The sequence below is a fragment of the Diadema antillarum genome, unplaced genomic scaffold (genome assembly GCF_040938485.1).
Source record: "Diadema antillarum isolate AM-2024a unplaced genomic scaffold, OU_Dant_1.0 scf00000055, whole genome shotgun sequence".
In the NCBI taxonomy this organism is placed as follows: domain Eukaryota; kingdom Metazoa; phylum Echinodermata; class Echinoidea; order Diadematoida; family Diadematidae; genus Diadema; species Diadema antillarum.
This window is the reverse complement of record NW_027270944.1, coordinates 1,381,868-1,403,306: the sequence shown is the minus strand read 5'-3', so window position 1 is coordinate 1,403,306 and position 21,439 is coordinate 1,381,868. Positions and strand designations below refer to the sequence as shown.

General features: G+C 38.8%; 1 protein-coding gene across 2 annotated transcripts in view; it reads right to left on the bottom strand.

Moving 5' to 3' along the window:
* LOC139715779 (peroxisomal carnitine O-octanoyltransferase-like) overlaps positions 1-21,439 on the bottom strand; it is a 40,046-nt gene that overhangs the window by 4,947 nt on the left and 13,660 nt on the right. For both annotated transcript variants that reach the window (XM_071627318.1, XM_071627319.1), the window contains exons 6-13: positions 20,706-20,817; positions 18,759-18,960; positions 16,148-16,252; positions 13,266-13,349; positions 11,921-12,034; positions 8,034-8,164; positions 3,387-3,510; positions 297-469 (exon numbers count right to left, since the gene is read on the bottom strand). In XM_071627318.1, coding sequence (XP_071483419.1) covers positions 297-469; positions 3,387-3,510; positions 8,034-8,164; positions 11,921-12,034; positions 13,266-13,349; positions 16,148-16,252; positions 18,759-18,960; positions 20,706-20,817 — 1,045 coding nt within the window. The remainder of the gene's footprint in view (positions 1-296; positions 470-3,386; positions 3,511-8,033; positions 8,165-11,920; positions 12,035-13,265; positions 13,350-16,147; positions 16,253-18,758; positions 18,961-20,705; positions 20,818-21,439) is intronic.

The window sequence follows — 21,439 nt, the reverse complement described above, 5'->3', positions numbered from 1 at the left end:
AAGATTTGTACCCATTTTTGCCCATAATATGCCGTTACCATGGCAACATACTTTTGGGTACTGTCAAGAAATACGTCTTGCACATCTACAACCCAAGGCACACATCTGTGCCAAGTTTTATGGGAATCGGTTGAAAACTGAGGAAGTAGTTCGCGACGCAAGATTTGCAACGGACCGACCGTCCGCTGATTCCTATATACCCCCTTCAAACTTCGTTTGGCGGGGGTATAATGATTAATGGTGCAATCATGACTGCTTGAACAACACTACACTGCAATGACAAGACATTATTGTACCTCTTGACGAAGCCTGCATCCAGAAATATTTCAGGAATGGAGAGGCCAAGCTCGTCTGAGATGAAATAGAGGCCCAGAAGGTGTCTGTCACAACCCCGGTTCTGCAGACACTCCCCCATGAGGGTGGCGTGTTTAATGAACGCTGCCTTCAAAAGGTCCGCCTGTGTGGATTTCTGCAAGAGAGAGAGAAAAAAATGAACACACCCAAAACAATTGGTATGTAAAAATCTCTGTGATAAATACATTATTTCTCACTGAAAAAAATATCACATGCACTTCAAAGTACAGGTGCTGTTTTGATGCTAATAATGCCATAAATTGTGAATGAACTCTGCCTATAGGTGTACACACTGACATACAATCTACATTCAAAATAGCATGTGATTGGCATACCGGTAATACCATAATTACATAATTCTACTCTAGTGAATGGGAAAATATGGTGTAATGCATTTACGAAACACATTTTAGTCACACATCATTGCTCATTTTGATTGCAGAATTATCAAAAGCTTCTTAATTGTTATATTCATGACTAATCCTAAGATTGGCACATCTTTAGTGGTTAAAATTAATGTTTCTCTCTGTTACAAGTCATTTCTCCCCCAATCTTTGTTCGTACTCATAATGCGTAGCCACTGAGGTTATTTTTATGAAGCCAGTATATGTTGTTGTTATTGTCCCTATGTATTACTTAGGCTGGGAAATGATTAGCATTATTCTATGGAAACACCTGTAGCTTCCCCAGCACAGTGCTGCTCTTCACTGGCAGCCTGACACTGTAGTATTTCAGCAATGTATTGTTGCTGGGCCAGATTTCTATACACAGGACTGTTCTATCCAGGTGTCAATAACTCTCTTTTGTTTGTCAGTGGTAGCTCAGATTTTTGAGTAGGGCGTAACAACAGATCTTTGATAGCACTTGTCTAAATTTTTACCATGTTCTAGGTTTAAACCAGGTTTAAACCACCTTTGTGACTTCGGGTCAATGGGCTGAACAACCCACATTTACACACACACAAATGGTGTGTTCAGCTTATACACTACTCCTAGGCATGTCACTGTTTGTGTCTTGTGATATGTTCTGTAAGTTTAATTTTGTGAGTTAATTCATTCAAAATATCTCTTTATACTAGCCCTTCCTTTGATTCAACGCTGTTATTTATTTTAAGTTGTTCTTCCCTTGCATAATGAGCCATTAATGTTTGAGAAGTAGACGTGGGATTCAAGTTGGTGTTAATTTTGGCAATATTAAGGACAAAAGCACAGATATTTCGACATGGCACCGTAGAGATCACCGTGGAACAAGTTCTTCTTATATGACCTTGATGAACTAGTGACAAACATCTCATGGGATAAGCACGTAACCCTCGAGTGGTTATATGAACAGAAACTACGAGCCAAGGAGAGAAATTGTTCCTTATGTAGTTCTCCCATGAAGTTACTCCAGACAACTGACAGGTTCGATGGATATAAGTGGGTTTGTTGAGTCATGAAGGTTAAAAACCGCCATCAGAAAGAAATATCCCTCCGTCATAACTCTTGGTTTTCTTTCACAAATATGCGTATCGAAGAAGTCCTGAAATACACGTACCGGTGGAGTATGGGGATCAAACGATCTGCAATAAGGACGCAGCTTCGCGTATCAGAGCACACATCAGTGGACTGGGATATGTTTTGCCGAGAGGTATGTTTGGACGTACTTTTAAGTCAGAAGTCGTTGACTAGTGGATGCGGAAAGGTCGTTGAAATTGACGAGACCAAAGTTGGCAAGCAGAAATATAACATCAGTCTCGTTGTCGAAGGACAATGGGTTTTGGAGGAATTGAGCGAGATTCCAAAAAGAGTTTTGTCTGCACCGTAAAAGACCGATCTGAAGCTGTTTCCTCTGATCAAGGAACACATCCAGGAAGGAACACTAATTGTGACAGACTGTTGGAAGGCATATTCAAATTTGGCAAAACATGGATACACTCATCAGCGAGTTAACCATTCCATGGAGTTCAAAAATGATGAAGGATTTCACACCAATACCATGGAATCCCACTGGCTACACCTGAAGACTTCTCTGCCATCGTATAGCAGAACGAAGAAACACTACGCGTCATATTTTGCAGAGTTCATTTATCGCTACCAACACAAGCAAGATGACTTTTTCATGAAGTTCATCCATGATATATATGTTGAAGATTTTTGATCTTTGTAGATCTTCAGACGATTAATTTTATGTTTTGATGTAGACTACACTTGATGAACACTTCATAGCATATTTGATTTGATATCATCAGGATTTCACACTAATACAATTGAATCCCTTGGGAGATACCTGACGACTTCTCTGCCATTGTACAGCAGAACAAAGAAACACTATGTGTCATATTTCGTAGAGTTCATTTATTGGTACCAAAACAAGCAAGACAACTTTTTCCAGAAGTTTATCAGTGACATTTTGAAGGTTTTTGACCATAACAGATTTTCAGACAATGAATTTCATGTATTGATGAAGACTACACTTGATGAAGACTACAAAGTGTATATGCTAGAAATATTTTTATTTCATATCATTATATTTTGTAAGCTTCAGCCATGCGTAGAAGTCAGTTTTCTTGTACTATGTCATAAAGATTAATGTGTCGATTGAAAGTTGAAACTCTATTTCATGTACATGTAATTAAAATCATTTAGACTAACATGATTGCTCTATGTAGGATGACTAAAAAATCCTATATCATTATCAATTTCAAGGCGTTTAGAACATTATGTATCTCATTATGACATTTCCAAGAACTTTTCCTTAACAGAGAACTTCAGTAAATGAATTTTATGTTTTGATTAAGACTACACTTGATGGAGCCACATAGCTTATATACTACAATTGTTTTAATTTAGTATTACTTCAATTTGAAAGCTTCAATCGTGTGTGTTAGTAACATTCTTCTTTTACTATATTATGCAAAATGTGTCGAAAGTCTTGAACCCTACTTCATGTTTATATAAGAAAAAGAAATAAGCTTGATAGTTATATCTGTGTAATCTTGTCGGGCACACCGAAGTGCAGTACAGGTTCACTGAAATGGTAGGAAAACTTACAGTGGCAGCAGGGTCCACCATTGACTTGCACCAGGCGAGGGACTCTGGGGTGCACGACCGGCAAGTCTCTGTGCGCCCGTGGTAGAACTGGCGGGTGGTTGCTGTCTCGTAGGTGGCCACTGATCTGTGTGTGGTTCAAAAGAGAGAACAGAGGAGAGTGGTTGGGACTGGGAAGGGAGAACGCAGCAAGGAAGATAAAATTCTGGTATGAATCACAAAAGGCGTTGAAAAAAAGAACAGGGAACTGTTTTGTTTGTTCGTAGGTTTGGATAACAATTCTTCACTATTTTTATCTTTCTTTATTGATAATGATATTCTTTGCATTGTACATTGTATCAGGTATCTTCATGTATTTATGTATGATTTGTTTTGTAAACGGGAAATATAAGTCTTCGGACTTTTCACCCGTCTGTGTGTTTTTGGATGGCAATAAATCTGATCAATAGGAACTCTTAATCTAGATGCTGATAACCGTTGTGGGAGGGCACGTATACAATGGTCCATCTAGAAGGCTTGAAATGCTAGTGCCCGTATTTGTCTTGTAATTTCCCCACAATAGCATTTTCAGACATTGAGACAAAAGTATAACAGCACTGAATTAGACATGACTATTTGTTTTATTGGCTGTACTGAAAAATAATACAAAAAAATATGTTTGTTCCATAGTTTTGTGTCATCTGCCCTCTGTTTAAACCCAAAAAGCTGACTTGAGCCTTTGCCTCAGGTGAGCTAAATAAAAACCTTTAATCAGGCCAGTGGCTAAGGCCATTGGGAAGAGTGTGGCATCTTTCCAAAATAGCTCAGAGTCGCCCCTCTTTAACTGGGAACTAGAACAATCAAGAATACAAGTATCACTTTGATAAAGGTGATGTGCCTCTTAATCAAGTCCAGAGAGGAATTCTAATGTTGGCTGTCACACACAGACTCTAACTTTAAGCCAACAAGTGGTAAGAACCCAGACATGAGTTAGGTCAGATGCTGGAGGGCAAGGATGAGAAGCAACAGGTGGGACTTAGAATGACCTAGACTAGACTTGGCTGTGGGCAGACAACAATAAGATTACTTATCTACCAAACACTGCTGCCAGTTTGGCAATCCTAAACCCTTTAGCCCCAATAAACCAGACGTATGTGACCGTGCACCACAAAACCAACAAAAAGTTGCCAGACATTGATCACAGATTCTAAAAGAGCAGACTTTAAACTTTAAAAATTATGTATAAGTCAATTCAAATGGATTCTCTGACCTATTTACAAATTGGAAATAAAGCACACACTCTGGGAAAGTGCGCACTGAGAAAAGAGGCTCTAAGGTATAGGGTCGATTCAAGTGCTTTTATATCTTACCAAGCTGTGCTCTGTGCAATGAATGGGACAAAAATGGACTGTAAAACTCCATAGCAACAACAATGAAGAGATTATCAGATTAAGCTGAAATTAAGCATGCTTGATTAAAACATTCTATCAATGACTAGTACCATCTTTCAAAGTAGTAGCGTTATCCTTTCAAACGTTATTAGAGTTGAAAGTCAAGAGAATAGAGAATTCATCTCCAATATCTTTACAAGACCCAAAAAGAAAGTTATCCTTGCTCTTTCTGAACTTAATACAGGCATCCTTTTCCAGCATTTCAAAATGGACAATATGCATACAGCATTTGTCACTGCTAACTCCAAGTTGCTACACTGCATCGATTGATTTGCAAGATGCATACTATTCAGTTTCCATATACCTTGGTACCCATCATCGAGAAAGTATTTGCATTTCTATTGGCAAGGAAAATTGTACCAATACAAGGCCCTTCCTAATGGTCTTAGCCCTGCTCCTAGACTGTTTACAAAAATACTGAAGCCAGTATTTGCCCAGCTTCGGAAAGAAGAGCAAATTTTGGGATAACGTAATGACAATTTAATTGTGAGATCACAGGAAGCTACCCAAAGGGCGGTTTCAGCCACCACCAATCTATCATTAAATAGAGTTGGGATTCTCAGTTCACCCAGAGAATTCGGTCCTATGCCCAAGACAAGACCTAAAGGTTCACAGGTATCATTTGAATACTAGATTGATGCATATTACACTGCCAATAGAAAAGCAAGATGACATTCAGGAGTTTGCACCTCCCTCTTGTCTGACACCAATCTTCCCATTCCAAAGGTTGCTAAGGTTACAGGGAAAGTAGTTGCAACTTTTCCTGCAGTGGAGTGTGGTCCATTCCATTATAGATATCTAGAGAGAGACAAGATACAGGCTCTTAAAGACAGCACATGGTTATTTTGACAGACTCATGACTCTTTCCATTGAGGCACTATATCATGAATATGCATTTTGTCCAAAGTGGGTGTGGCCTGTTTGAACCATGTTGGAAAAAAGATGGATCGAGACTGGGACGATGCCGCTGGAGGTGAGGGAAGCATAAAGTTTTTGTTACTTTAAGTTTGATATCATTGGTGGTGGTGGTTTGTTTTGTTGTCATGATGTGTGACATGTCGTTGGGCCACCGGTATTTCCCTCCCTTCCGTAATACACGTAATGAATTGAAATGGTAGACAGAACAAGTCCATGGGCCATTTAACCATGGAGCGAGACAGAACGTTCATTACCAATTACGCTCAAATGTTAGTTCAGAGGGCTGGGGTGCCACGGACTTCACCTCCCACACAGGTGGTAGGTGGACTTGAGAAGAAGTTCATTCAGCTCAAGCTTCAGGCATAAATTACCTTTAAACACAGACAACTGGGTTAGCTCTGAAATCTTTCTGTGCAGATAAGAGGAATTGGCATGTCTTTACTGAGGATAGAGAACACTGCAGCTGTGTAGCTTATCTTAATAACATGGGTAGGCTGAAATCAGAAACCTGCAATCAGGTGGTGTTTATAGACATCTGGCAATGGTGAATAGACCGTGTTTTATCCCTCACAAATTATTTCTTGTGCTCTGATTGGTTGAGAGCATTGGAAGCAACAAAACCTTTTTTTTTTTCTACCATGAAAATCCTTGTCCCATCAGAGCCCTGCTATTTCCCTAATGAAATATCAAAAGAACTAAATCACGCTTGTGATTTGCTAAATGATACATCAAATGCACATTATTTTTGTGTAAGAGATCCTGCTCATTGCATTGACCTGAATACAGTATGGTTTTCCCACCAACACGGGGGAGAAGACGGGTTAGGTTTTCATGTACAAATGGGCCGCGGTATCGTGGGGTCAAAATGCCTTTCGAATGGTGCTCACACCCACGGTTTGAAACCTGATTCTCGCGGGGTGCTGCGTTTATCTAAACATCATATAATCGTGATTAGAGTGTTGCCACTGCTAAGCTGCTTTACGCTTTGCAACCCATATCGGTAGAGGTCATCTGAGGTGCAACCTTTTTTGTAACCACCGGCGCGTATACTTGAAGTCGACCGCGACAGCTCGGATATATAAATGCGTTTCAAAATGGCATTGCCTTTATCTACTCGCAGACAGGCGATTGTGGTCTCAAACGCATTTAAAATCATCCTTTGAATGGCATTTCAAATCACCTTTTCTAAAAGTGTTTAAAAACACGGCAGATGTATAAATCTATTGTCCGAAAATGCCTGAGAAACTTTTTAAGATAAACACACCATATGTGTTGTTAAATATTTCAGGGAATACCTCCGTTGCATGAAGCCTCTCAGAAGAAGGGTAATAGCACTGCCCATTTGATGTCAGAAGCCACATAAACAGGCCTCAACGCAAATGATATAAGGACATTGAGAGAAACCCTACAGGTAGCTGGAATTGACACTGGCCGATATATTTCGCGTTCGGCTTGAACCGCGGGGTGGCAACATTGACTGCATACAAAATGCATAATACTTGCCCAAGCAGGATGGGCGAGAGAGACAACTTTGCAAAAGTTTTACAACAAGCCAATTTAAACCAGAGGTCAAACTTTCACTAGTGAAAGTTTGACTTGAAAGGACACAATGTGATTTTTTTTTTTTAAAGAGACTATGTGCCCTCCACTCCCTCTGCAATGGTATAGTTACATATCTACGCATGATTTGAATAATCAAAATCTTTCTGTTTTCTGTGGCTCTCTAGTCTTTAACCAACAAAGTCTTGACTTCTATCCTTTTGTGTTTGAATTGAGACTAATTGTGATACAAAAACAATCTCAACAACAACAACACAACAACAACTACAACAACAACAACAACAACAACAACAACAACAATCATCATCATCACATCCGGAGGCCCAGACTGTTGCAAACGCGATCTAAAGTGGGCACGCTTAGTCTACATTCAAAGCAGTGGAGGCCTCATCCAAAGGCTAGTGGCTCTCTACTTCACATTTGCCATCTAAAATTAAGCACATGCACAAGAGCATGCTCTTCAATAGTCTCTTCTACATACCTCTACAGGAAACAAAGATCAAACTTTGAACAGTAAGTTTTCATTCAATCTTTACATTATCCATGCATGGACAATAATGCCTGACTTTTCCCTGCAAACTTACTAACAAGGCTCTATCTACTTCATCTCATTCTTAAAAAGACCTTTCTATATTGGAAACCTGCATTCATTGTTAAGTTACAACTCTGATTCAGTACAAAAGAGGTCATACAAGTAAATTACAATGCAAAACAGCCTGAACAGAGACAAGTTTGCGCTTACCTTCCATACATCCTGTAGTAGGCAAGCTGGATCGCCAGCTGACATACAATGTCTGGGTGGAGGCGAAACTGCTTGCACCACTTCTTGCCAAAGCTCGCATAGAAGCTTGTCAAAATTTCAACGTCGTCTACCTGCATGTCCAGTGCGTTTGAAAAAACATGTGGTGAGTGACTTGATGTCACATTAATGATCTTTTCATGATACAAGGGAGGTGTTAGAGAAGGAGAAGAAACAAGAATCTCTCCTTCATATCCTCGCTCCATACTGCAAAGAAGTTATGTGCTCTATCACAGGTGTCAATAAATTGCTTCAACACTTTTTAAGCATGCATCATTCCTCATTCACGAAAACTAAGCGAGCTGCAGTTCACCGTCCCTTTCAATATGTTTGGCAGCAATTATTCAGTATGTAAAGAACAGGACACATGAACAAAAATCACAACAAAATTGTACTTCTTTAACTACGAAATGCCATTCAACACACAAAAACAGGCTATAGCCAATCATCTAATCAAAAGATTTCACATACAGGTACTAAACCTGGCAAAGAAAATTACGCACAAATTTGCACAAGATGGTCAAATGCTACCTTTTTATATGACACTAATATTCCTTTTTTCGGTCCTGGGGTATTGGTAACAAGAAGATTTGAAGAAAAACTGAAAATATTTGTTCGGTAACATATAACCAAAGAGTTCCACACAGGATTTCAACATTTCCTCTGACATACAGCTTAAAATTGTTAAAATCAGGAACAACTGAAGTGGTCTCCATGTCAGTTTTCGACACTTTTAGTATCGACTGAAAGAGAAAACATAAGGAAATATGCTCATGATCAAAATAAACGGAAAAGAAGAATATAGAATATCAAATCCCTCTCGAAGTTCGGTATTGTATTCAGAAATATTTCTTCACGTTTGACGCCAAAAAACTAACCAGAAATATTTCATGCCCCTCTAAAATATGGTGAAGACTATGTCCGCTTAAGTATATAGTATCACAATAAGGGCACGTTTTCCCATCTTCATTTCAATACGGGTCAGGAACTAGCAAAATTCAGAGACATGTCTAGCGTCGAGTTTAAAAAGTTTATCCTCGCATTCGCACCGGAATTCCGGGTCTGTGATTGGTCGAAATCTGTTGCAAGACGCGGCGTGTCGCATTGCGTAGTATCTATTGGCTGCTGACTCAATGCTGTGAGTTTTAAATGTTAGGTTCCAGATTGTGATCGAATTTTCACTCTCTATACAAAACTTGAACTTTACACAGGAACCAATGATGTGTATGTGAGTGTGCACTTACAATGACCCTGAACAATGAACCTGGCTGCCACCTGTCCCGAGCTCTGCTGCAAGGCACATGAATGCTTAATCAATTATTCATGTGGATTGCCCCGAGCACTGCTAGTCTGAATTCTTGACACAGGGTGAAATGCATGCACATGAAAGAAGTAAGCACATGTTTCCATGTGCTTGCACACACCACATTTCAGAATGAACAAAGACTAGCTGCGATAGTGGAATTCCTCATGAAACATTTCAATCCTTGCCATTGCCCACGACCATTGTCTGGGTATCAACAACACATTCCACGCGTGTTCATTCACTACACCACTTCCAGTACGAAAACATAATTTGCCTTGTTTTCAACAGGAAAATTCACAACCTTAAAAATGGTGCCCCTCTTCGTTTTTTAATTGATAATACTCGCTCAAGTTTCACGATTGTGAAATCGAAGAAATTACGGAGATCTATTTTCAATACCAGTCAGGAACACTAAACCTCTATGGAAGAGCGGCTTGGAGCATGAGACACCAAAGCCAGTGGAATGCTAAGCATTCAATTGTCATGCTATAGAACCTACACATAAATCTGCACAAATTTGATAGAGATTCCACTCCTGTAACAGAGGAGTTAGAAAAGGAGAGACAACTCCTGCTCTCCTTTGAAGTCATGCGCGGCACCGCCGAGAAGTTATGCACTTAACTACAGGTGGAAATCAGGTGCTTTGACAAAAGAGAGCATCAATAATCGGGACTAGCGTTCTCCATCTAGAAATACTTGCCCCTACTGCATTTCGCTCTCTCTCTTTCAATGTGATGGCAACAATGAATTTGTGTACCTTAAGTTGGAGCAGCGAATCAAAATGCAGTGTAAAACTGACAATTTTAACAGCAAATAGTTTAAAAGCACGCTGGAGCACGCTTTAGCAGAGTACTTTATTTGAAAGACCAAAATATCCCAGATTAAAGGATAGAAAACTAACATGCGGAAATGTGCGCATTATAAACAAATATTAGGTTTTTAAGAGGGCCTAATTTTCATGTCATTTCGACTTGCACATTAGAAACAAACTAGAAATACATGTTTATAATATTGAATTCTTTCCTAAACTACTCTTAGTCAATTCGAGTATTTCATTTAAAATTTTACAGGGAAATAAAGCTTGTAATTCAACGAAAGGTGAAATGCGTTCTTCGTCTCCGAACTTCACCTTGCAACTAGAGCGGTGCAGAGCACGACTTCAAAGCGTATAGTGGAATGCTAGACATCTCATTGTAACGCTTTGAACCCAAACATGTGTTTGCATGACTTACGAAGAGTTGTCTCTCCTTTTCTAACACCTCCCTGATTATACATAGCAAACAAGTGTCAGCAAGAAATTGAACCTTGCGCAGTGACAGGTTGGTAGCAGGCTGGGATATCAGCTACATAAGAAATGGAAATTGCTGTCATAAGATAGTAGAATTAGTCAGACACACATCATATTGCCAAAGCTGTAAAGACATTGGAAGAGAATCTGCTCAACAATCATGGGTCAGATGACATAAACACTATCACTCTATCACTAAATTACAACCATTTACAGGTTACTGCAGTGCAATTTCATTTTATTGCTTTTCTTGATTAAGTCACAGAAAAGTGACTGAATGCATCAAGACTATTACTGTTTTCTCTCCTCCCCTCAAACTTCACATAACATTTGATTTTTAGAACAACGCTGCACACTGGCACTGGTCCAATGGTCTCTGACCAGTAAAAATCACTGTTGGACCAGTAACATTTTCAGGAATGGACCACTAAAACATGGAAAAACTGGTAACCTATTGGTCTGACCTGTCTGTCAGACCAGTGGAAAAATTGGAAAGTGTGTAACCCTGTTTAGGAAGCATATATACAACTTTGTATAAGGATATGACAGAGGAAATGTTTAACACACTCTCCTACTGTACGACACAAAAGCTAGACCATCTAAATATTCAGCTCCATATCATAAAATTTTTTTAATGCCACCTAAAACTATTCACTCTATACATGTAGTTCCTTCCTTAACCCTCTCTCCAGTTGTTACTATACCGTACATTCCCCCCCCCCCCAAAAAAAAAAGTACAACAGGACCCTCTGCAATGATCACTTTAAAAATCATGAATCCAAATACAATTTCAGGGTATGAAACTATGACTTATTACCCAAATCTTAAAGAAAACCCCATCCGATTTCCTTCGGTGGACAAAGAGAAATGAGAATTTTAGTAGAGCATGTCAGGAATTCCTTCCCTCCAAGTTCTGTCCATTGCGTTCACACATTAATATGCAGTTCCAAGAGCATCCCAGTGCTAAACTTGGAAGAATCAGACCCATGACATGCTTTACAACAATCCACGTTTCTCTGCGACCACTTAACAAAACTGAATGGGGTTTTCTGCAAAATATAGGTAAGATGTTATATTCTTAGCCGCTGAAATAGCATTTGCTTTTTTTTTTTGGTTTTTTGGAGGGGGATATACAGTAGAACATAATGTGACTACAGTGTCTTAAATCTCTTTATGTTTCTGAACTTGTTAGCCCAGTGTGGCAGACACGATGTGGCAGACACAGATACAACTTACAAGTTTGTGGTGAATCTTTTGAGCCGTGTCTATGGCTTCATTCACCACTGCATCTGTGGTGAATATCAGCTCCTCTGGATCTGGTAGGTCATCCCTCATCTCAGAACTGGGATCCTGGCAAAAATTCCAGTTACAATTTCACCATTTCACTACCATTAAACACAAGCACAACTATAAGAATTCATGATGTCATAGTACACTGTACATGGAAAAGTGAGAGAGCAATATGACAGGAATAATAACAAGAAGAAACATGTCCCAAAGTAACTTTGTAGACTTGGGGCAGCTGTTTGGGTGATCAATTCGGCATCTGTTTGCAAACATCAAATGTAAGAAGGACAGTATTTTCCGTGCTGTTTCCACTACTCATATATCTCGCTTGCCATTTCCAATATCTCAGATAGTTGCGAGGAATTGAGGCAAATCTAAATATGAATACTACGTTGACGCAACGTCAAAAATATGACACTGCCCCAATGCCATGTTTGGCCATCACGCCAACATTGACTCAACAGTGAAAGATGGATATGTTGGACCAACTTTGGTACGATGTTTAGCCAACTACCCATTTCTTATTCGTGTTGACATCGTTCCCACATTAAAGCAATGTTATATCAACCACTTTTCCACCGTGACAGCAAAGGTGCATAGGTGGTTGTAGTATGTTGGTCTAATGTTTGGATCACATCATGACAAGGTGGAAAGGTTGCTATAATGTTGGTCTAATGTTTGGATAACATTATAACAAGGTGCAAAATTTGTTGTTATAATGTTGGTCTAATGTTTGGATAACATTATAACAAGGTGGAAAGGTTGTTATGATGTTGGTCTAATGTTTGGATAACATTATAACAAGGTGGAAAGGTAGTTGTTATGATGTTGGTCTAATGTTTGGATAACATCATAACAAGGTGGAAAAATTGTTGTTATAATGTTGGTCTAACACTGGGATGACATTATATCAAGGTTGAAAAGTAGTTGTTACCTCCGCCAAGGAAGGAAGAGGTTAAGTGATCATCAGTGTTGGTTTGTCTGTTTGCAAAATAACTCAAAAAGTTGAGAATGGATTTGAATGAAACTTGCGGCACGTAGCTTGAAGCTGGTGACGTAAACAAAAGGCTTTTATATTGGGAAATTGGGCGATATTCAGCATGTGCGCATGGATGGAAATTGTAAATGAGCTGCTTGGCGGAGGTCTGCGCTCTCAGAGTGCTTTTCTAGTTATACAATGGTGGTCTAACATTGGGATAACAAGATACAAGTAAAGAGATAACATGAGAGCGAGAGAGAGAGAGAGAGAGTGAAAACAGTCTCTCTCATGAATTTAGCAGCACTCCTGACTTACCGGCCACGTTCCTCCATCTTTCACCATCCTCCGATAACCCCAGTGAGACATTTCTACGCAGACCATTGCATCAAAAGGAGCATGCTGTAAAACATATAACATGAGGCTCGTAAAGAGGTCTGACTGTTCGTGATTACAAGTAACAACCACTTTCCCACGTAAATTTACATAATTATACTTGTATCCACAAATGATGCATATATACATAATATGTATGTAATCTATGGGAAAGTGGTTGTTCATATGTGACCGTGCACCTCAAAACGAACATAAAGTCGCACACACTGATTTTGCGTGAGGACTGAAAATAAGTGAAGTGGGTCAACCTAGCCGAACTTGACTTTTTCATATTTTCTGAAAGAGCGGGTCTTCTTTTACATTATGCTAAAATTTGATATCATAAAACGGGCAGGAAAGTGTGTTTTTTTTTAGCAGTTTATCTCGAACATTTTTGGTAGAATAGTGTGATTAGGTGTGTCTTTAGAATCCCTTTTTCATTTCTGAAAAACCTTGTCCACACTCTTCACTTTCAACTCTAATAACTTTTGAAAGGATAGTGCTACTGCTTTGAAAGTTGGCATTAATTATGGACAGAATGTGTTAATTAGGCATGCTTAATTTCAGTTTAATCTGATAATCCCTTCATTGTTGTTACTCTGGTGGTTTACTTCCTGTTTTTTGTCCCATTCATCGCACAGCCAGCACGGTTTGGTAAAGATTAAGCGCTTGAATAGATACTGTACTTCAGAGCCTCTTTTCTCAGTTCATACTTTTCCTGAGTTTGTGCTTTCTTTCCAAAATTTAGATAGGTTAGGAGAGTCCATTTGATTTGAGTTATACATCATTTTAAAGCTTAAAGTCTGTTCTTTCAGAATATGGTCTTAACTAAAAATTTATGTCTGGCGACTTTTTGTTTGTTTTGAGGTGCAGGGTCACATATGTTGTCACATTATGTGACATTGCATCACAAAACCAACATAAAGTCGCATGCCCCAATTTTACGTGAGGATTCAAAATAAGTGAAATGGGTCAACATGGTCAATCATTAGTCTTTAATATTTTCTGAAAGAGCAATTCTTCTTCTACTTCATTGGAAAGTTTGGGATCATAAATTGACTGGGATATTGTGAATTTTGCAGTTTTTTCTAAGCACACATGCATACACACACACACTCACTCACATACACATATCTCATACAACCTTGCATTAGAAAACCATATAAGATTTCTCAACTTATGTTAGCCTGTAAAATGTAAAGTTTTTCAGCTTTAAAATGTACAATATCTGGCTACATAATCTTAGCACACCGACATTAAAAGCACTACACAAGTTTATGCATATCAATGCATTTAAACATGATTTATGAGACAAAGTACTATACCATAGACACATTTAAAAGGTAAAACGATACAAGTACTATGAAGGTCTTGTACTTACAGTAAATGAAGTTTACTATTTTCAATTTTTAACCCTAACTAGGCCGGGCTATTAAGGCTGCGTTCATGCGAAACTAGAATTGCGTTTCTAAACACGTTTAGTCGCTAAACGTGTTTAGTTGCGTTGCGTTCATGCAATTTTTCCATTTAAACGCGTTTCAAAACGTCGATCTGAAACGCGGAAAAAAGGGCGTTTTGAATCATGATTCTGCCAGAATCACGATCGCCGAAACCGCATGAACGCAACCGTGATTTCAATCATGATTCTATGACGTCATTGTGCGCTGTGCGCATGCGTGTTTCTTATAGGGTATCCCACAGCTTGTTGTTCTGTTCGCGCGTTTGTGTACGTCTTCTGAATCGTGTGGTTCGGTACCACATTTGCACTTGTTTATTTGCATCAACGCCATACACCGATTCTATGCTAGTATCTAGCTGTTTAATATAATAATACATGTAATTACTCTCCGATTGAGTTGATAGTAATGGCTGCAGCGCTGTGTCTACCAAGGGAAACAATTGGAGAGACGAAGAATTCAGATTATTCCTCGATCTGTGGGCAGAGCCTGAATGCCACAGCTTATTGGAAAGTATTCACCGAAATAAAAACGAAAAGGCCTATAATAAACTGACTGATCAGTTGGCATAAGGAGGTCTGGCTCGAGTTGCAGAGACAAGGTCAAACTGCGCAGTGCGCTGCGCAATGGCAAAGGATGAGCAGAGCCAGAATCAGCGTTGCGAAAGCTCGCATGAATTAGGTAGATGATAGAGCCGGGGGGGCCTCCCAGGCCCCCCTCCAGATCTCGGCCGTCGACCGGGATGAAAATTGGCAAACATATTGCCTATGACGTAATCTAGTATTTAATAGTTCTTTCAATTTCTTATGTATTTCTTTGTTTTTTCAACTTTATGTTTTTCATTGTTTTTTTCGAGGATATTTGTCTGCAACATTGTTCCGAACAAGAAAGTATGTTAATTGATTTTAATCAATAAAACCCCCAAATAATCATGCTTCTATGAAATTTGCCTGTAAGCACAGTTTGCATTGAAATTGTACATAAATTCACGTTTTTTAAAACCCCATAGTATCAAAAATGTTGAAAATCACTGTCATCTGTACACGGAACTTGCATTAACTGCATTAAATTGCATCATAAGAATGCTTCGAAAAGTTGAATCAATCCTCATTCTAAATACCCTCTTTTTTAAAAAAAAAAATCTTATTTTGTGTTGATTTGTTTCGTAACAAGCACGAGAGGAGCTAGTTGAGTTATATGAAGCTCTCTTATGATTTCCATGACTTGCCTCCTTATTTCTGTATGATTTCTGATGTTATAATGCCAAGGTGCACTGGGTACTTATAAATCACACATTCTTTAATTCAGTTCAAGTATACAGTAATGATTAACAAACAAAGTTATTTTCTGGTTATCATCATTCCTTACATCGCATATGCATGACAGTGTTCCATTCTTGTTGACGATCATGAGGTAACTCTTGTCCAGCCAGTGATTGTGTGCATTGTGGCCACTCATAGCAGTTTGGAATAACTGGGGAAACACAGACGAGAGTAAAATGAAAATGGGTCAGGCATTTCTCAAGCGGAATTTCCTGCATTTAGCACTAAGCCAGAGTAATAAGGCTGCTAAAATTCCCTTGTTCAAAAATTTTATTCATTCTAACACTTCCAATACAGTGTGCTCATATAGTTTCCATTGTAACTGACTGACAAATTGCCCAGCATGGATTGTAAATAAGCACCAAAGTAATCAGTGTTCAGTAGTAGCCACAGTAAATATCATGGGCATACATACTCGATCCTAATCAAGCATATTATATGCCCATGATTTTATCGTAGCTACTACTAAACACTGATTTATCCAGTGTTTAGTTATTTCGATGTAGGGCACTTTGTCAATCAGTTGCAATAAAAACACTCGACGCAAGGATTTAATCGATTTGAATAGTTTTCTTCTCATATCTGTGGCACAGGATGTAACAATCTCTTTATTACTGTGACTTTTTGAATCGCATAGCTCATCCTCTCATTCATCATTCAAGCACCAATACTACCGAAAGACATAGTTTACTTCACAGCTCTATCTCTGCTAATCTGATCTTTCCCCTAGCCAACCAGTGAACAAGATAATGTTTAGTAGTAGTGACATACTGTGAAGGTGTTTACACCACTCTTTACTTTTCCATGTAGATGTTATGATAACACTTCACAAATGAGAGCATCAGACTTTTGGCACTGTCACTGCTCACTTCATGCCCTTGTTGACGTATCTCCAACTCAAAACATAAAAGAAAGGCAAAAAAAAAGTGAGTTATTGATAGCTTCAAATAAAATGAGCGTCACTGGGCATTGAACACAGGTTATCAAGGGATCAAATAGTTTCACAATCAGTGCATCTACAGCTACTTGACGATTGAGAAAGAAATGGTCTCTCACACTTGGTAGATGGCCCGATCAAAGTTATTGCATGCACACACACACACACACACACACACACAAACACAGACACACACAGACACAAACACAGACACAGACACACACAGACACAGACACACACAATAAGATTGATTACACACTCCAACAGAACAACTAACTACAGCATTGGTGTGCATGTAGGAATCATTGGGTGTCTTGTGCATGTGTATGTCGAGAAGAGACTACAAGAGAAATAAAAGGAAAGAGAGACAGAAGGAACAGAAGACACAAAAAAGAACAAGGCAAACCCCAAGTGATGTCTCGCCTGCACATCACAATTTGCGAGTACAGTCCGACCTCTCTTAATATCTGGACATGTCGTGACCGGTGCTCATCAGGATAAGGGATTTGGCCAGATATGGGAGACTCAATATTCAATACACACACCTGCCTACCCAATGGCAGCTACATGTAGCCTTTTGCAGGTAGCATACACTGAAATTAATTTTTAAACTCTTTGCTATCAAGTGCAAAATTAAAGGCAGGTTTTTTGGTTTTTTTTTTGTTTTTGTTTTGTTTTTACCAAATTGAAATCAGTTTGTTGTCAAACTCTTGGGATGATTTACCTGCCTAAATATTGAGGAATATATCAAGCATGTCTTGGAAAGAAACAGAATGAGTCAACAAAATTGTTAAAATTCAATCATCATGGCTAGGAGAAGTCGACGCACTGACAAATTGCGCAATGTGACGGACTGCAGTCCAGTCACAGCCGCGCTAGTGTTACCAATACTGTACAGGAGCCTGGTGCTTGGTGCATTGTGATTGGGTAAAACTTGTCTGTGACTGTAAGTGTGTGTACAAATTGTGAGTGTTAAAGGAGAAATCCAGTCCAAATATAAGTTAGTCTGATAAAAAAGAGTATAATCTTATGAGTTCAAAGGTAAAAATTTGACTGACATCGGATGAAAAATATGAAGAAAGTTATGACATTTTGCAGTTTTGCTAATTTCTGCAAAACAGTTCTTGTACAGTGCATATGAATATGCAAATGAGTGAGCTAACCATGTCATAACCTCACAATTTTCCATTGATCGTGTACAAAAAAAAGACGAAAATCCAATGTTTCTGTCATTGAAGTCTGAAACATGATGTTATTCCTGATTGAATAATCTCAGAAAAGTGATCAGTTACATAATACGAGGATTTGAGCCTCGGGGATAATTGCATTTGAATGAAAAACTGGAAATTTCACAATTTCATGTACAAACTATATGGTACATGTAAGTTGTAAGGGGATGATGTGATCATTTTGCCATTTGCATACTCATACTGACCATTCAAGAATTGTTTCCCCAAAAAATAGCGAACTTCAAAATGTCATATCTTCCTTATTTTTCATCCGATTTCAATAGAAATTACACCGTTGAACTCTATTTTTACCAGACTAACTTATATTTGGACTGGATTTCCCCTTTAATGTCATTCATCATTAGATTAAAGAATGAGAAGAGCGAAAAGATGAGACAGAAGAAAGAGAAATAAAAGGAAGGGGAATCAGAAAGAGAAAAAGAAACAGGACATATCAAAGCCAGAAGAAAGAAAAGACAGAGCTTCATTACTTCACTGTAGGTGCTTGGAGAGTCTTCATCAAAGGCTAGCATTGCGATGCTCTCGTCGATCGCCTTCACATGCTCTGCATTCACTGGATCAAGGCTCAATAGATATTCCCTGTTCCTGGCGTATGAATCCCTTGTGTCTCCTGTCAAGGCTGCTACGCCCTGGCCATGCTGCTTGCTATGGTCTTTCACATACTGCAAATGCCTGCAAGATTGGGTTTTAAAAAATCCTGTTAAACCTGTCATGATGGTTAGCAACACATTTACCAAACCAGTCGCCAATTTGTGAAAGCTTCAAGCTGCGAAAAAGGCAGTCAGCTCCAATTTGCAATATTTTAATACCACAAATGTTTTTAAATTTACAGTAATATACTTCTTAAAACTGAAAACAAACAAACAAGCAAACAAACAAATGAATACATGACAGTTCCTAAACAGTTGGCCCAATCACATCAAGAAGAAATAAGCTGGTACCCTGCACAGCTGACTGACAGTTTACCAACTAATAAGTTACACATACCTACTGTAAAGGGCAAATCCATTACACGTATTTCCTTTCTTATTCCCCTTCTCTCTTACCCAGTTTCTTATATTCTGTGTTTAAACAGAGATATTTCACCAGCCAACAAATTGCAATCAGAAAATTTCTAAGAGTTCCCATCTGTTGGAGGTCATCCATACATGATATAAGATATTTACTGCAGTCTAGGGGGGCATTTCATGAAGGAACTTGTCAGATGAAATATCTGACAAGTCTCTTTTATCCGACAAGTTTTCAGAAATTCTTTAGTCTGATTGGCTGATTCCTCTGAACTTGTCGGATATAATTGACTTGTCGGACATTTTATCCGACAAGTTCCTTCATGAAATGCCCCCCTGATGTAACTGGCTGTATGTGTTGCATACATTTGAACCTGCACTTCTCACTTCTTCCTCCCCCCTCCCTAAATTTTGCCATGCAAATGTCAAGACACACTCCACTGTAAAACACAATGTATTCACAGCATGGAATTTTCTCACGGAGCCACTGGCATTTCAATGCATGTAAATAGCGCAGACAAGAACTTTGGCGTGCATCTTAATTTCGTGAATCTTGGCTCTCCTGAAATTGCAAGCAAACGTTCCTCATTTTACAGTATATTGTCATTTAAACCAGTGACAGGAGGAAAGTAAATATGGAAGTCTTTTTCAACCTCAAGGAATCAATTGAGAATATTACGTGGAATTGAATGCTACACATGTCTGACTACAGGGTAGTCCCATGTGATTTCTTCCAAAAAGCTGTCCACATTGTTTCTCAGAGTCTTTGAGAAAACCCCAGCAAGAGCATTTTCTAGTATTTTTGACACAGCCGGTAGGTACACATCTGTGCACTACGGAGGATCATAAACATAATGTGAGTCATGTTGTGGTGGATGAGTGAACCAACAACAGCTTTGAGTCATGTTCAACAGATGTGCTATCATAGTTTCAATCCTGACAAGTGAAACAAGACACAGCAAAGTGGGTCCAAAACAATACAATGCATTAATGGGATACTTTTCTCTCTGCCAAGACTCATACCTGGCTTGGTTGAGCACTATGGCCAACAGTGAAACACTGATACAACAAGAGACTCACACCTTGCTAATTCTTGTGGACAGAGACACAACACACCACTATACACTGATTCATATATGTGCATTATAACAGTGACATCTTGCAAGTTATGAAGCTCTTTCATACTCAGATTACACTGAGACATCTGTGCAATAAAACACCACACCTTTCTAACTAGTTCTTGTGAGTATTGAGAGGCATAATACTCTAGCAGTTATGCAGCACAAGACTGATACCGGAAATGTTATTGTGCACAGAAATATTTCACACAGTAGGACACCTTTGCAATCAAATACTCATACCATGCAAGTTTGTGTGTACAAAAGCACATACCACTAAAAACACACAAACCTTGCCAGTTCTTGTGCACTGATGAGCTTGCCCATCCGGTCAAATGTCTCAACCTTGAAGAGATGACCATTGCTACTGACGACCAGATGGGTTGGACAAGGCCCTTCATACTCTGAGAATGATAACAGTATGGCCAGTCATAAGAAAAGAAATATTCAGGGTACATAATTTTCACTGATTTTGCACTACTTTTGGCTACCATAAATTCTAAAAACCCATGAAAATACACATATCTATAAGATTTTTCCATGCACAGTTTTAATGGGTTGAGCTGTGCGCTTCATCAGCTGATAACTACTACTACAGCAGTAGTATTTGTGCGTGCATAACTATGTGTGTGTGTTTATGTGTCCTAGTATTCATTTGAGCATATGTGTATGCTAGTAGCTTTCTGTGCAGGTCATACACTCAAATGGATCATTTGTGTGTATATACTGTAACCAAATGTGTGTACTTGTGCAATACGTAATGTACCGGTACAGAGCTTGTCGTCTGGAGCGACTTTAAGAACTCACAACATGTTCTTGAGTAGCTCAGTGCAAAAATGTAATCATGCGAAATAAACATGTTGACAGTAATCACTCAACACTTTAATCAACACTTTAATGTTCTGATCAACAAAAAAATACTGGAAGAAATCTCAAGCTGATTTGCTCTTTCCAGAGGCAAACATTCATCCCAGAAAGAAATTTGGTATGATGGTGAACAGCTAATCAATTGAGCTAGGTTAAGAC